General features: G+C 42.4%; 1 protein-coding gene across 7 annotated transcripts in view; it reads right to left on the reverse strand.

Moving 5' to 3' along the window:
- The window catches only part of ELMO1 (engulfment and cell motility 1), a 573,189-nt gene that overhangs the window by 17,003 nt on the left and 538,204 nt on the right, over nt 1-17,982 (reverse strand). For all 7 annotated transcript variants that reach the window (XM_070468476.1, XM_070468480.1, XM_070468477.1 and 4 more), the window contains 2 exons: nt 16,184-16,296; nt 6,619-6,726 (listed from right to left, as the gene is read on the reverse strand). In XM_070468476.1, coding sequence (XP_070324577.1) covers nt 6,619-6,726; nt 16,184-16,296 — 221 coding nt within the window. The remainder of the gene's footprint in view (nt 1-6,618; nt 6,727-16,183; nt 16,297-17,982) is intronic.

A 17,982-nucleotide genomic window follows, 5' to 3' on the forward strand; every position in this document is an offset into this window, starting at 1 on the left:
GAGGCAGGTTTTGTTATGCCTAGTTTATGGACAACAAAACTAAACTCAATTAAATAACGGGAACATTCCTTTCTGTTAGGGAAATGGTAGCTGGCACTTATCTTGGAAATCCTGAGAATAATGCAGTTAGATAAAATGATGTTATCTATCGTCTTATTCAGGACTTGGGGGAAGATAAAAGATATGGAAAGGTTTTTGCCCTTAATGCTTTTGTTAAGATCGTCTGATAGAGAGAAGGCTGCAGGATGGTTTGGAAACTTAATTTTAAAAACTGCAGAGTTATCTGTCCCTTTCCAACTCCTAATCTTTCAGTCCCTCAAGGGACTCTAGGGGCTCAGTTAGGATATGCAGAAGCTTTGACTCATCAATTCCTTGACTCCTCCAATGCCGAAGATAATGAGAGATTTCACAATTAAAGTTCACCTTCTTTTATTGGGGCATTGGGTTCTGGGGGTGACATTTAGATGAAGATAAAACTACAAAATATATAGAATATCAAAATGATATAACAGGAAGCCTCTTTAAAAGCTAATATTTTCCGGGTACCCTAAAGTTGCTAAGAACTCTGTCCAAATCCTTGATACCTCCAGAGCTCTCTCAAACCCTAGAGAAGAGTGGTGCTGTGATGAAATCTTCCAGGATTCTCTGAGGGCACCGCCCTGCTCTCCATCCCACCACATCTGCTCCTCTAGCTTGGACTCCTGGTTCTAGATTCCTTGGGAGATAGGACTTGTTCTCACTAGTAACAGTTCTGGGCACATGGAAGACCACGCTTCTCAGCAACTTTTGCATTTAGGTGGGGCCGAATAATGATTAGCTCTGGTAGTCAAACATGAGAGGAGATGGCCTGGCTCTTTTCCTGGCTGAGGCAGTGAGAAACCCACTTGCATCAGCCTCTCTTCCCCAGCCGCAGGGACTGATCAGGCCACGTGGTCCCTCCAGATGGTGCAGCTCTGGGATGTCAGAACAGCCATCAGCCTGTGTCCCTGTGATCATGCAGAGCAGTCCTTTGAAAGCACATGTCAGTTATATAATTGAGGAGCGAGAAATAAACTCCTGTTGTGAGCCAGTGAGGTTTGGGGGGTTATTTATTCCTGAAGCTTAATGTAGCAATGCAGCCTCTTCTGAGTGGCATGACCCTTGACCTTGGACCCCCTTCCTCCCCTACCTGGCTGCTCAGGATCGGCATCTTCTTGATGATTCCTGAACTTTCCTTTGATCACAGCCACTGACTTCAGTTCTTCTCAAATCCATTTTCATAACCAACAATCAACCCTGTTCTCAGTGGCCAACCTGGCTACCTACTTGCTACTCTGGGAAGAGATATTTGGGCACTTTGGGAAGTTGGGTTTACTTAGTGTTTACTTTCCAGTGGAAAATGTACCACTGATGTGAAATTGTGATATAATTAATGTACAAACTCCAAAACCCTTCTCAAGCTTCAGATGGAGTTTGAGTAGCAAACACCTCCTAGGAAGTCTTCTGCTGTTCAAATATGTAACGTGCTCAGTGAACAAGAGAGCGTGTCTATGATCGGTAAATAGTAAGTTACCCCTTGGCTTTGAAAACCCATCATGGGGAACAGGACAAGGGTAACACTAAGGTCTGTTGTGGGAGCAGTCTTCAGAATCTCTAATAAGAAGGCAGCAGGGGAGAAAAGGCAGCCTTTTCTGCACCATGCTGGTGGCAGTACATATTTTATGCATTTCATATGCATTGTCCCCTGTCAAGGAGAAAAGCTGCTATAGTTCTCACAGGATTGCGGCTAAAAGGAAAACACAAAATTCTAAAAATACAGCATGGCTTTTAAAGATTGTTCTTTGCATAGTTTGTTGTTGGATGCACTGGAAAATTAGGTATTGGAAGGGCTAAAATGTCATCTTCTCTAAACCCACCAGCAGAGTTAGACTCACAAATTTGGAATCTATACTCTAAGGAGGTGACAGAGGGCTCTTGATTACTTCGAAGTAGGGCTAGGGTTTCCATCAGGTCTTTTTTATGTGGGAGCAGCATAACAAAGTGGGATTCAGAGATATGAGAACCAGAAAAGTCACCATTGGGGCCCTAGCCCCCACTCTAACTCCTTGGGGCCTGCCCTCATTTCTTTCAATGCTATTTTCAGTTTGAGCTGGATTGAGACAATCTAATCCAACATTTCCATTTTATAGATGGGAAGACTGAGGCCTAAAGAGAAGAAATATGTCACATAGCTAGTGAGGGACAGAGTTGAGACAGCTGCTTTTTCTTCTATTCCATGGTCTCTGGCTAGGCTATGATTTTCTCCTTTGTTTGGAAGGTGTCAGCTCCCCAGATCATGCTAAACACATGTCAGACACAGCCCTGGAAGTGGTGATCACTTCAGATGTGTTCAGGAAGCTCTTCGATGGCTAATATCTGTGGGAGAAACTTTAATTGTGATTTAAAACAGAAATGCCACTGAAAAAGTAAATGTGGCCATCATGATAAAAATTGTTCTAGCTTTCACTCTTGGGAACCAGAAAGTTGAGGCAGAAATCACCCCAGGAAGCCAGTAAGTAGAGGCAGAAATTACTCTAGGAAGTAGCTAGTAAGCCACGATCACTTGCCATATACATAGCTCCACTGTGGAAACTCCTTTGGGCAGAGATACAGAGGAGGGGCAGGCTGATCCCAGGACAGTTCAGTAGAGGATCTGGCCTCTAACTGGGCAGTCTGGAGTGGCAAGAAGAATCACAGAGCCTGGATTTGAATTCTAGATGCACCTACTGGCTATACCACTTTGGGCTTAAGTTCTTGGAGCATAAGCTTCCTTGTGGGTAAAAATCTGGACCGGGGGCTGGATAGCTGCATTCAGGTCTTTGCTCTGTTATTTACTAGACATGCGGCCTTCAATGGGTTACTTAATTTTTGTGTACCTCTGTTTCCTAATCTGTAAAAGAAGGGCAATGGTATCTACTGCTTCAAGTCAGGGGGAGGATAATTTGTTAATATGTAGAGCTCTTAGCACAGTGCCTGGTATAGAGTAGGCACTCCAAATATATTATTTGCAATTATTATCAATAATTAGAGTTAATTCTCTTTGTAGATTGAGGGACCTGAATTACTTAGCATGCTTCAATGACCCAAATCGCGCCACTCTGCTTTGCTCTGGCCGCCTCTCCTCTCCTCTGTGGTAAGAGGCTTAATGGTCTTGTGTGAGGGACTGAGCCTTGAGCCCTCTCCTCCCGGCCTCTTTGATGCAGGAGTGAAGAGCGCTGGCCTAGATTCCCTCAAAGGGCAGTTCTGAGAGGTGGGGGCACTGCTGGGAAGCAGTGGAGTCTGGTTTTAGTGGGGTGATGAGAGTCTGCATACCTGGTGGGAGGAATGTGGGGCGAAGGGAGGTAAGGAGATGTGGACTTTTCAAGGGCCATGTTTCCTGCCAAACAAAAGGAATACGAGAGAAGAGATTTGCTAAACTTTTAGGCACGAAGACAGCTAAGGAGTAGCCCTCAATCTCCACTCACACTCCTGGATTAAGAGGGTTCAATTACACTATTTGACTCATCAATATCTCAATATTCAGCACTGGTTAACTTAAGGGGTGGAAGACAATTTCCCCGTTGGTCTCAAGAGAGGGCAATTGTACATGGCAAGAGCAATGGCACTTGAAATTAATTAAAGGAACAGCTCATTTTTCTAGTGGAATGAGGTTTTTGACTTTGAAGGGCTCCAAGAGGATGGATTATTTTGCTCCAGGCAGAATGCAGAATTGGAATTATATGCAAACGAGGTGGCAGGCCTGAAGCAGCAAACTTTGGTTTCCTGGGCTGGGTCCCTCTTATTTCCTGCACAAAACAACTTCATCTGACTTCATTACATGAATATTCCTCCTCCCTGGCCCACCTGGCACACAGATATAATCTCTTCGATACACACACATCTACACATGCACACCTGCACAGGTATGCATTCTTGGTTTATCTTGCAATGGGTAAACTGTTTACAGAGCACCTCTTCTGGAACTCTGAATTCCTAGATTTCTAAGGCCACAGAGGAAAGGGGCGGACAAGAGTTTCAGAGCCACAATCAGAAGGGACTGTTGCAATGCTTTCTCAGAACGAGCATCATGACCATGACCAAAAGCTTTCCAGAGATTTGCAGCTCTGTCCTGGCTCTTCTGCAACCATCCTGACAAGCTGGCTCTCCCTGGCATCAGCACTCCAGTTTCCAGTCCTTGGGGATGCAGGCCTTGGTAGAGCTTGAGGTCATCAGCTTGTGGGCAAGTCTAAAGACGGCCCCTACACAAGGCTTCGGTTCTGTCCATGCCCTGACCTTCTCTAGGGGGAGAGCTACTGACTTCCTAAGCAGCCGAGCCAGCTAGAATGAGAGTGCTGCATTTAAACTGCAACCTATGCCAATCTATGGGTTAAGAAATGGATTAGATCCCTAAAAAATATGGGGATAAAGATACATTCAGTGCGTGGGAGAGCCGACTCACTGGGCCAAGTGGGTCAAGAATGAAACCAGATGTGTTTTCTTTTTTCTACCCCAGACCACTTTCTCTATTTCCTGGCCAATTTAAGAGAGAGGCAGTGGGAGAGTTTGTAGAGAGCTTCTGGTTGCTACGGCCAACAGTAACCTCAAACTCTTCATTTTACCACCTTAGAGCACTGATTCCAAGTGGCTGGCCTCTGCACAGTTCTTTTGAGCTCATGAGGGAGGATTCTCAGTGAGTTTTTCACCAGTTAATAGCAAAGACAGGAAAATGAAGACACTCATTTTTAGAGATGACATGAGTTTTTCATACAGCTAATTTAGTGCAAGGGACTGTCCTTTATTCCAAGGTTAGGCCTTTCTGGTCTTTTCTTTTTTTGTGATTGAGTCATTTTTAAAATGAAAGGAGTGTGATATTAAATTTTAGTTAGATTTTCTTTTATAATAGCTTTTCTTTTTTTCTCTGCCAAAACCTGAAGTTGGCAACCCACTATTCACTCAGTTTTTTATTCTTTTAAAATTTTTACATATTGGTGAAAGCCAGATTTAGGGACTCACTGGGAAGCATATCAGACAATATCTAGCCCTGCAGTTCTCACTTTAAATGTGCATCAGAATCATGTGGAGGCTCCATGAACCCAGAGATGGCTGCTCCATTCCCAGAGTTTCTGATTCATCAAGTCTGGGAGGGAGGATCTGGGAATCTGCATTTCTGTAAGTTCCCAGGTGATGCTGCTGCTGTGGATGGTCCAAGGACCACACTCTGAGAACCACTGTTCTAGCTTGTCTGTGGTGGGATGGAGATTTTCTGAGACTTAAAGGGAGGGTCCTTATCACAAAAACAGAGGCCTGGAATGACACCACAACAGGAATGAATGTGTAGACACTGTCCCAGACTCTGCAGTACTGGGTTTCAGATTTCTTTCCTTTCCTATTAACAGTGCTAATAACATGGACCGAGGAGGCAGTGCTCCCATGAAAGGAAATAAGATTGCTTTCTGAACTAAATGACACTACAAAGACCAGACTGTCCCATTTTTAAGCTGGAGGAAGAGACACTGTTTCAGGTTGTCTGTCTGATATGTCAGCCTAGAGTCTGAGTGTGTCAGGAATTTGCCACTCATGGTTTATTTTCCCCTGTGATGGTTAAGAGCTGCAAGGAAGACAGTACAGACTGGACTTCCATGGGCCCTGGGGCAATAAGAAGGAGGTGCCAGGATCTAGGGGTAAGAATTTTATCTGTGAATTATACGATTCATGGCAGGGTCAAGCTGACTTTTAAAAGTTATTTTAAAGTGTCTTTATTTTTTCCTGTTTGATTTCTCTACCTGAGATATCCTTTGACAATATGTCTAACTTTATCTCATTTCTCTTTCAAATTAATTCATTACCTTTGTGTATTAAAAAAAATTTTTTTTTGGCCATGCAGTACACGGGATCTTAGTTCCCTGGCCAGGGATCAAATATACATCCCCTGCATTGGAAGCATGGAGCGTTAACCACTGGGCTGCCAGGGAAGTCCCTACCTTTGTGTATTTTAATGTTTCTATTATACTTTGTTTAATTTGTATACTTTGTTGTTGTTGTTTAGTTGTTAAGTCATGTCTGACTCTTTTGTGACCCCATGGACTGTAGCCTGCCTGGCTCCTCTGTCCATGGCATTTCCCAGGCAAGAATAGTTGAGTGGGTAGCCATTCCCTTCTCCGGGGGATCTTCCTGACCAAGGGATCAAACCCTTGTCTCCTGCATTGGCAGGCGAGTTCTTTACCACTGAACCACCATACAGTCAACTATAATGAATAAAAGTGGTAGGGTATCGAACATACAATTCAGGTGAGATTATTTTGGATCATCAGAAAAAGACAGCTGACAACCAGGTTTATGCTGGTTTTGTTTCTTAGAACAGTACATGGACAAGTAACATAAAAGTGGATGTTGGAACTCTAGATTTGTATCTTTCAGGACAGATGGGTAAGTATTCCTTTCCCAAACCACAAATCCACCAAGGTCTTGTGCTTGATGAGACGGCTCAGGCCAGGACTCACAGCAAGGTGGGCCATGTCCAGTGGGTTTACTTAGGTTGATAGTCTTTCTGTATGATATTCTGTGACCAGGAAATAACCAACCAACCAACACTCAGGCCTCCTACACAGAAGAGACACTTACGTTTGTCCTGCAAGGAATCATGGGGCACTTCTCCCTGGGGACTTTCTTCCAGATCTCCATAATGCAGGACCTTGTGGTTTGGTGAGAGCCGACAATACCAAAACTTGTCTGAGGGAAGGAAAAAAAAAAAAAGAAGAAAACGCTGATTTACCAGGTAAGTGATTCTGATTTTCAAAGAATATGGACATCCTTATTTCCTCAGAGCCTTTCATGAGAGAATACACAGTTTCTTTGATTTTAAGTCTTCAGAAAGGAATGAATTCCAAGGGCCCTGGCAGTCAGCCCCTTACTGTCCTTCCAGGCAGACATTTGGTGCCACTGGGAAAGTTACCAGATCCTTCGAGACAACGGCAACAAGTCTGAGGTAGTGACTTCCAGGGGAGTATTTCATCAATATCTATAATGATGAGGGCATGGTTAACTATTCAGTTGGGGCTGACAAAGTAGGGGGAGAGATGAAGAGAAAAGAGCTTTCTCAGAACTTTTCTGCTTCCACTTCCCTCTGTGAGAGTCTAAGACTGTTGAGATGGTTGTGCCATATCTCAGCTGGCATAGTAAAGTCTTCACCCCTGAGGCCTGTACCCACAAACTAATCATGAATATATTATTAGGAGGCTAGTAATCCATACACAAGGGGTGGGATTCATGAGGAACCACCCTAAGTCAGAAATGTATCCAAGAATGAGGATGTCACATTCATCTCCTCTCTAATTCCTAGAGTTTAGTTCCCTTAAATAGGCTTGATCAATACCTTAGGATCATCCTTATAAATAACTCCCTCAGCTAAACTTCATCTGCTCCCCTAAAATGTAATAACAATTTTTGAATGAGCTTGTGAGGTAGTGAGAAGGAGGTAAAGAGTGCTTTTTCTAGATAAGAAACTTAAATTGTGATAGCGATCTTTATGTAGCTCTCAGGGCTGGGGTAGATGCTACCTTCTGCGGGAAGCCCTCTGTGATTACTGCAGCCAAAGGGACTCTTCCCACCCTCTTAGCTGCTCCAGCGTCTCCTTTGATGATTGGTGCCTTCATGTTAAATCCCTTAGTATTCCCCATTATCTGCCACAGAGCTTAGGCAAGCAACTTGCCTAGTGGGGACATGGTGAACAGTTATTAACAGAAGAAGAAGACTCCAGGACACTTAACAGTCCCAACAGTGTGGAAACCCAGGCTCTCCGATGACAGCCATGGCCTTCGTGACTGCACTGCACCAATCTCTTGGCACAATGCCTGCCATGTAGAAGTTGCACAGTTGGCATTGGCTAAATTTATAAATGAAGACTCAAGAGGACTCAGTCAAGATGTGTAAGTCACAAAACATCCATGACCTGTAAACCCTTTGTGCAATTACATAGTTGGCAAACATAGTGGCCTGGGTCAAATCATCCCATTACTGTGTCTACCAATACAAATTGTTCTGAAGCCAATCTGACCAGAAAGCTCTCTATAACATTTAACAAAAATGTTCTTTTATCTAAAATTGCTTTCACTACAAAATTATGCCTTAACTACAACTCTTTTAGTAGAAAACCAAGTTTTAAAAATGGAGGCAAAAGTCACACAGTGAACAAAGGAAACACCCTACTTGATCCACAAAAGCCGAATGCCTCTGTGATTCCTTTCTCAAGTATAGATAGGGTTTGAGAATTCCTGAATGTAGTCTGTATACAGCAATCCATATATTTTAAAAAATCTAAACTCCAGTGGAAAAATTTGAGAGGAAAGAAAAAGTTATTTGAAGGCTAGGAAAACATCTGGAATTGCTAAATTTTCAAAATTCTGTTATATATATACACTCAACACAGGGAGGGCATTTCAAAGGGAGAAAATAAAATCATTCCCTGAATAATTCATAACCACTTCAATTAGGCAGCTTTCCATGAGGAGAACATATTTGAGAATTTGACTTGTTATTCACAATAGGAAAATTGCAATTTGATAGGAGTGGGCTAAGCTTCAGCCATGAGCACCAACAGTGCTCTTGGGGGCCTGGCATGATGGACTATAGAGATCTCTTCAACCCAAAGGACCTTCCACTTTGTCTAAATAAACTGTGATGACCACAGCAGGAAAAACTTTCTGGAAAAACTTGCTATAGTGCTTTCCTTCCCGGGCTACCTCTGAGATGGGACTTTGGCTAAGTGAGCAACTGTAAAAGGGTAACAGAAAGCTGGGAGGGAAGTTGGTGAGCAGTAGCACTTGGACATGCTGGTCTTATTTTGAGTAAGTCTTAGCCTGTTCTTTCTAGAAATTCCTCACTTCTCAAGCTGAGGTAAACTCGAGACTAGCGGTGCTAACATGAAGCCCAGGAGTCAATATGGCATAATCAAAGAAGACTGTCATCCTCAACAGATTTGGGGGAGAGTTAAGAAATTTAAGTGGTACAAACATATATTGTGGAGCTAAATGCACAATTTACATTCATTTGCAACACTTCAAAAATTTACTGCATATACTTTCATAGCTTGTCTATTTACTAGGTTAAGTCTGTTTCTCCATGACTATTTGCAGAGTGCCTACAGTGCTCACAGGACTTGACTGGATGTAGCAAAAGTCATGAGGATGACAGGCAGACATGAGGGGCAAAGCCAAAGAGCTCAGGGAGAAAGAGTTCTTAGTGGCAACTTAAAGAAAGACGGTGGCAACACTTGTGTCTCAGGTCTGGGAAATACGGACAGTGACTCAGCAACTCTGCCTGTACTACAGGGAAAAACAGGAATAGGAAAGATCTCTTGTGCAACATAATTCTACATTCAGAGACTACTGAAATCAGTGGCTACTTATCATGATGGTTGAAGACAATCGTCTTCTTTGCAATGTTGTAGTCACTGTTTGTTTAAAGAAACACAAAAGGCTACCTGGAAACCTGGAAATCTACCATAACACTACAGTGTAGAGCTGACAGATTTTCCTCCTTCCAGGGGACTAAATTCTCTTGACTTCTTTTTTTTGTTTGTTTTCAGATCTGAAATCCCTGGGCTTCCCAGGTGGCTCAGTGGTAAAGAATCTGCCTGCCAACATAGGAGACTTGGGTTTGATCCCTGGGTTGGGAAGATTCTTGGAGAAGAAAATGGCAACCCACTCCAGTATTCTTGCCTGGAAAATTCCATGGACAGAGGATCCTGGCAGGCTATAGTCCATGCAGTTGCAAAAGAGCTGGACTTAACTGAGCATGCATGGGCACCCAAAATCCCTGATGTGTATATATTTATTTATATATTTATTTATTATTATCGAGTATAATTTCTTTACAATGTTGCTTTAGTCTTTGCTATACAATCAAGTGAATCAACTATATGTGTATATATATCCCTTCCCTGTTGAATCTCCCTCCCACCCCCCACTCCCCCACCCCCCTCCATCCCACTCCTCTAGGTTATCACGGAACACTGAGCTGAGTTTCCTGTGTTACACAGTTCCCTTTAGCTATCTGTATTACACATGGTAGTGCAATATGTCAAAAATTTTTGCCAATTTGTCCCACCCTCTTCTTCTGCCCTGGAATCTCTGGACTTTTAAGACACCACTGTCTTTTGGTTTTCCTTCTACCTCTGCCTACCTCTTCTTTTATCCCACAGAAGTTCCTTTTTGTCTACCACTAAAATGGTAGAGGGCAAACGATCTGTGCATCATCAAAGTGAGTGATGTGTTCTGCTCCTCCCATCAAATAAGAAGTCTTGGATGGATGACAGAATATTGGAAAAAGGGCTGAAGGGCTTGGGAAGGTTGTTTTGATTCATAGACAAATGGGTGGATACTGAGCCAGTCTCTCCCTCGGGATAAAGGCTGGAGTCATTAGCTCTGGGAAGGTTTAGAGGCATCATAACTTGTGTGTCTGCCTTGAAGGCAGAGCAGCTATAAAGGAAGCGGAGAGGCCGGCTCCAGCCAGCACAGCACACTGACGTGTTGGGTGAGACAGTTTCAATGTTAGCCACTGGTGGCAGCTTGGTTTGCAGTTTCTTTTATGGTAAGCAAAACATGTATTTTCTTTTCAAAACCCAGCATGATGTTACTAGTTCCCCAGTCCCTTTGGGCAATGAATGAGTGGATTGTGTCACTAAAAGCAATTAGCAAGAAGCAGTGAGAACATTAGCAAAGATTGTTTACTAGCCTTTAAAGAGAAAGCAGGAGTTAATATGGAGGTCTTTCAGTCAATTACAAAATATTATTACATTAATAGCCATTTTTAATTCCCTAAACTAAAAAGCTGAAAATATGGAGATAATTTCGTGCTTCACTTTTTTCCTGTGTGTGTGTGTGTGTGTGTGTGTGTGTTTGAAGGATCAGAGAGAAAAGCTGGTTTCAAAGCTCACAGCCTGGTAAGAAGGTCTCCAGGGCTGATTAAAGTTATTCCCAATGTCACATAGATCATTATGGAGCTAATCACCCCTGACAACTGTAATTCTTGCAGGAATATTTGATAGAAGTTTCTGCACCACTGCAAATAGTCTGTACTTGCTTTATTCAATAGTAAGAAAAGAAAATTTGAATTTTATTTAATTTTAATTAACTCAAATAGCTATAGGTGGCCATACGGAACAGTACAGTTCACTGACTATCTTCGTATCCAAGCTGCAGATAAGTGTAGAGTTGGCCAGCAGGTCTTTAGGGCAGATGGGCAAGCTGAATAATAGCCACCATTGTTGAGTAGGAAATGAGGTTTCTAAAGTGAGGCACAGACCACAGCAAGAACCGAGTCCTGATCGACTCTATTATGGACTCAGGGACATCCTTGTATTGTGTGCAAAGCCTACAGCTGGCAGCTGGCTGCTGGCCCAGGGGGCCCTAAGAATCCTGTGTTTGGGAGACAGGTGACCTTTACTAAAGCGAATTCTTATGGCACTTCCACTAAGATTTTGAATCTTTCCTAGGTTAACCTAAAATGTGCAAAGTCTTCAGTGTGCTTAGGGGAAGGTCCGCTTCAAACCTTCCCACATTACAAAACATAAGCGATCCTAGCGATGTTTTTAAAAGGAAATATTCTTGAGTTCAGTCAAGGAAGACAACAACCACAGATACAGAATGAAGGTCATTCTGCCTTTCAAATCGTCCTCACTACACTGAGCATTTTTCAGAATAGAGACTCCTGTTTTGATTCAGAATTCTGCCTCCCCGGAGACTCTTGTTTCACAGCAAAAGATAACTCCAGAGCCCTGAAGACATTTTCAAGATGGTTTAGCTTAACTGATGCTTTGGAGTCCACAGACCTTAGTTATACACCTGGACTTGACACATCAGCTATGGAGTTTTGGCCAAATTATAAAAAATCCTTATGGACTCCTACAGTTCCTTTGTCAGATAACACTAAAAATTATGTGAGTAAAACATATATAGAGTACCTGTCATTCGTCTTTCACAGAGCCAGCTCTCAAATATCAGTACCTTGGTATCTTTCAACAGTAACCCTTCTCACCCACACTACTGGATGATTATCTGTTATTCTGATCTATTGGAAAGTGCCTTTTTCCCTGAAAATAATCTGGCTTTTATTCTTTTAACAATGTACATTTTATATATATTTGCCTTTTTTGTAACAATGAGTTATGATAAGGTTTAATGAAATATTAAAAGAAAACTTAAGTCCAAGAGGAAGAAACAACTGGTGCCCCAAATGGGCTGAAAATACCACTTGGCTGTAGGTCTTTGGAGAGAAATGAAAGGGCAAGGCAGGTACACCAACTGTGGCTGAAGTGCAGGGGCATGCCAACTCCTCTGGGTGCACATTTTGTTCATCCCTGGGTTTCAAATTATATTTGTCAAGTTAATGCTTAGAGAAGGGATGCTGGTCAACAAAATGGGCACTGTCTGAAAAGAGAAGTAGAAATTGCATGCTATGATTTCTTGAAAATGACACTCCAACGTGTAGCCCTGGGCTCTAATCAAGACTACTCAATGCAAGTGATTCTGAAAGACCCTAATCTCTGAAAAGGAAGGAAAAGAGGAGGCAGTTCCGAGCCTGTAAGATTCTCATGAAGCAAATAATGGCTGGAATGTAGGCAGCTTCTGAGATTTCATCTTAACTCTCTTGAGAAGCCCAGGGAACACAGATGCAAGGCAAATTTATCATAAAGGACTGTGGACAAGAACCTTTCACACTCCACAGTGAGTGCGGGACAGAGTGAAGCAGATATGTGACAGTCACTGCCACTCCATGGCCTGTGTTTAAAAACCTATATTCTAGGGACTTCCCTGGTGGTCCAGTGGTTAAGACTTTGCCTTCCAATGCAGGGGGTGCAGGTTCAATCCCTGGTCAAGGAGCTAAGATCCCACATGCCTTGTGGCCAAAAAACTAAAACATAAAACAGAAACAATTTTGTAATAAATTCAATAAAGACCTTAAAAAATAGTCCACATCCAAAAAAAAAAAAATCTTTAAAAAATAAAAAAATAAGAATCTATATTCTGAGTAGCTATAAATTAAAATACTAAATGTCATTAATGAATATTTGACAATGTGCTGAGCACTCGACTAAGTGCTATGCATGCATGATTTTACTTAACTCTTGAAACAATTTGATATAGAAACTGAGATTGTCCTCACTTAACAGATGAGGAAAGAGAAGCACAGAGAGATCTATTAGGTTGCCCAAGGCTAACCAGCTAGCAGGCAGGGAGGCAGGACATGAACACAGCATGGTACATCTCCCATGATTTACTGCCTCTCAGTTCTTCTGTGGTCAAAATTCCCAGAAATCCACATTTGTATATATCTCTATTGGACTAACCAAGCAGCAGAGTCGCAAACGAGGCAGACAGAATGATGGGCAAGTAGAAACTCAGGGACCTTCTAGCCAAACATGGCATGATTAAGGGCTCTACATATGCTCCTCCCCTTTCCAGTTCTGTGGGACAGGAGGCTCTTTCCTACTTCCCCCTAGAAAGTTAATACGTAAATCCACTCATCTGTGTCTAACTCCCTGTCGGACAAGTTTAGAGGGAGTGTGGTCATGCATGGGCCCTTTGTGCTTGCTCTTTAACCAGGGATATATTTCATGGGTGTCCCCGTCTCATATCTCACCTTTCTCAAAGGGACTCAAATAATTTTACACCATGTCCTCATTAACGTGTGTAAATCTGAATGGAATGTTTGGATGGGGTGATAGGAAACCAATTTCAGCACAGTCTGCTTTGAATCTCTATTTTTAAGCACACAAAGCTAGTCACCAGATTTTAAATCAATTTACCAAACCCCAAAAAGCCTTCCTTTCTGCACTTGGAAGGATGATTTTATACTAAACACAGATGGTCATGCTCCCTAGGGAGTTTAACTAATAAATTTATAGTCTAGATGCTAATCATTTTTTGCTCATTAGGTAATTCATTTTTAGAAAACTGAAAAAGTTGAACATTTGGAAATAACGCTTTTTTAGCCAAAAAACTGTAATTATGACATCTAGAAACAGAATTATTCTAATAGAATCTACTCATTTCAGCCTAGAAAGGGAAGTCTCGTGGCGGAGTAGACTGGAAGGTTAAATTGGCTTCTTTGAATTATTATTATATTCAGAAGAACTGTATCAATAGCTGGCCATGAATGGGGGCATTTGGTGGCATGGGTCTATTTGCTACCTCTCCCCTCCCCCACTTCTGTGCTCTCTCCCCAATGTCAAGTAAATAAAAACTTTATAAATTACCTAATGTGGGCAATACACCCTGACTATTGATTTTGCCAAAGGCAACGAGGCAATCAGGGCATATAACAGACAATCTGGCTAACTGAAATAACAGATCATCTGACCTTGTACTCCCACTTAACAGATGAGAAACTGTGGACCTGAGAGGTCATGCGTCCTGCCAAAAGACACTCAAGTGGTTGCTCACAGAGCTGAGAAGCCTAGAACCGAGCCTACTCACCCCAGCTCCTTGTTCTTTCCTATAGGGTCTTCCAGAATAAGAGTAGCTAGCTTCTACCTCCCTGTCCCGCCCTGCCCCTTTTTTAGCTGCTTCCTAAGAGATGCATTCATGACCACTTTTCTTCCTCACAGTAAATTCAGGAGACAGGCCTTGTTATCCCCATTTCACGGGGGAATGGCCCAAGGTCACGGAGCTGGAGAGAAAGAGGCCGGATGGCGCTCACGTCCTCTGGTTCCAGGGCTCCTGTTCTCCTCACTGTGCCACACTCTTTTCCTGGAGCAGCATCCACGCTGATGAAGGTGCCCAAATGCATGGGATGCAGTGAAGAAGGAGCAGTGAGTCAGTCTTTCCATGGCTGAATGGGAGAGATAAGTCCCTTCTTCCTACTGTAAGCCTTTCTCAGTCCCAGCTGCAACTCAGCTCTTTCTTATTCTGCCCATTGTCCTCTCCTGAGGCCCAGCCTGAAGCTCACTGTCACGGTTTCTTATCCCCTGGGAATGACCTGCATTTTCATTCATCAAGGAAGTTCTGCCTTTGGACTTTTCTTAATATGATTTTTAATGGGTGCCTTTGAAATACTTTGAATTTACCCAACATTCAGCACAAAGCCATTAAAAATAAATGGCCGGGAGGATGGGTTCAGTATAAGCATGAAGTGATGTATGTCATTAGTGGATGGGCTCTGTGATCAAGCAGGGCATCCATCAGGTTTCAAAAACATCTGCCAGGGTTTCTCCAGGGCCATAACTGATGTTTGTTCTTGGTACGGCTGCTAATGCTTATTCTTTTTCCTGACTGTTCCTGAATCTCTTCACCTCTCCCTGAGTCTTATATTTCAATTTTATTTTCTATTTGTTTCTAGGACAGTATGATATGAATACTTTGACTTTGCAATCAGCCATATGTCAAGAAAGCAATCAAAGGAGTTTACCTTCCTGGATAAGAAACAGCTGGACATGCTTCCCATCTACTGGACCTAGTTTAATGGCACCCATTTTGACTCAATATTTTGGGACTAAAATTTATAGAGACAATTCAGAAATTTCTCTTCCAAGATTATGAAAACTGATTCTATCCCACCTTGGTTCACTGTTTTTTATAGCTATGAATAAAATATTCTGACTTGGAAGAGAATCAGTGTGGGGATTTGAAAACAAGGGCCATCTATGCTGAAAATTCCAAGATCAAATCCAACAGTGGATGGATTCACTCCTGATAGCATAGCGAATCATTAAAAGTTAGGGCCACAGAGATGCTGGAGTTTAAATCCCTACTCCTCCGCGACTGGGCAAGTTACTCTGTACCCCACTGCTTTAGTTTCCTTCACTGCCTTAGTTTATCTATCTGTAAACTGCGTGTAATCACAGTAGCTACTTCATAAGGTTACTGGGAAGATGAAATGCATTAACATAGGTCAAGTGAGAGCCTGGCACAGGTTAAACACTCAGTAATGTTAGCTGTTGTGGAACCACCAGTGGCAGACATGAGGCATGAAATGGTTCAGGTGATGCTTCAGTTCCACGAGTCTTCTGCTGATTTTAGATTTTGATTCCTCCTGGGTCTACATGGGAAATTAAAACTTACCTGGAATAAGTTACAGCTATTCTTGTTCTGAGTACAATGCTGCTTAGTCGACCCTTAAACCAACACCCATACCCATGTGATTTAGGGAGCAGGCCACTGTTCTCCCTGGCTAGGTCTGGAAACAATACCTTGCCTCCGCCGGCAGTTGAGTTTCCTAAAGCAGGTCCCTTCTACGAGGCGGTTCAGGCGTTGTTGTTTGATCAGCTCCAAGATTTCTGGCTGAATCTTCTCCTTTAGTTCCCTGTGAAAGGATAAACACATATTCCACAACACACCTTGAAAACAGCACTTGGCTGAAGGGGCACCAAGGCAGAGAGGGCAGGTGCGTAAAAGCTCCATCTTTTCCCAAACATCCCCAGACCTCCTAGGTTGGGGCTTTAGAGAATCATTTATTAAGCATCAGTAAACAAGGTTATCTGTTGTAGTAACTTTATAGATTCTCTGACATTTACAGAATACCCACAAGAGCACCAATCACTTCAGTGACGTTTTTCTAGACCGACGTCTCCAGAGACATTTTGTCTCTTGTTTTATAAAGTCACAGATACAAATTTATGCAAAAATTCATTTAGTGCTTCTGAGACGATGAATCTCTGGTCATATTCTACTCCTTACAGAAGATAAACTAGACTACATTTGTGATATGACCAAACAGGAGTGATGGACAACCATGCGGTGACTATGATGCAGCAAACACAGTGTTGGTGAAGCAAAGACCACTTACAAAGGGGAATAGCATATCATCCAAGATTTCAGCCCATAGAGATTGGGATGATGGGGGTATAAATTAAGGATTATTTGCATCTTGTCTCAGGCTAATACAATGTAACTTAGGTTTAGATGTACCATGCTGTAAAGATATAATAATAGAGTACAGTGGGTTGTAAACCTTTTTTTTTCAAGAGCAGAGATTTTTTTTATCCTGTGAAATTTTAGGTAGCACCCTCGTATTTGAGTATATTAAAGCTAGAGTTTTTCTAGTTGCGGATGTATAGAGAGACCTAGAGTCTAGCGCTCAGAGCAGTATTGAAAGCACTGACCCAAACTCAAAAGACTAGGATTTCCATCAAGGCTCTGCTCATGATTGGCATTTCATGTAGCTCCTCTAAGTCTCTCCTCATCTGTAAAATGAGAATACGAATGTTTCCTTCCAAAGGGGACAGTGTGAGTATAAGTGAGCTGTAAGCACTGGGCAGGAATGCCAAGTGTTTCTGGATTTGCTTAGATAATACTCTTGCATTTCCTCAGGACAAACATTTCTTGTGCCCATAACACACTGCAGTCAAGGCTCACATTTTTCATAAGCTTCAGCTTTAACGCCGGGCTCACTCTGGATCATAGGCAATCTATCTTCACGTGGTATTCTGTTCCCAGGTATGAAAGGCACTACACACTCAGTCAGTGTGTGCTATGAGCCAGGCAGTGTACCAGGCAAATGTAGTTCATTTAACACCCTTCTCTCCTCCCCATCAAAGAACCCCCAACTTTGGGGAACAGGTATTAACATCATCAGTCCCAACTCACAGATGGAGAAACAGCTTACAGAAGTGAAGCCCTGAATAGGAGTACACAATCAAGTGTTTCTTGTGCAAACTGCTTCTATTCACTCTTGAGAAAAAAAATAAAGAATAAAAAGTGATATGAAAGGATCTGGCCAGGTATGCTAGTAAGCTGTTGATACATATTTGGACTTAAATCACCTCAAATACCAGGGCATTTGACACTGTTCCATCTGACCATTTTTAAAGCTGAATGTGGATATTCACCCCAATGATAGAGCTTGGTGTGTCTGCTCTATGTGCATTTACTTTTCTGATGTGGATCTCATCTCAGGCATTCAGATCACTAACATTACCTATTATCAGCGTTCAGTTTTTGTAGAATGGACTCAGAACTGCAGTTTTGATGAACCCTGCTCTGAATGGAC

The sequence above is a fragment of the Odocoileus virginianus genome, chromosome 1, assembly GCF_023699985.2.
Source record: "Odocoileus virginianus isolate 20LAN1187 ecotype Illinois chromosome 1, Ovbor_1.2, whole genome shotgun sequence".
Classification (NCBI taxonomy): Eukaryota; Metazoa; Chordata; class Mammalia; order Artiodactyla; family Cervidae; genus Odocoileus; species Odocoileus virginianus.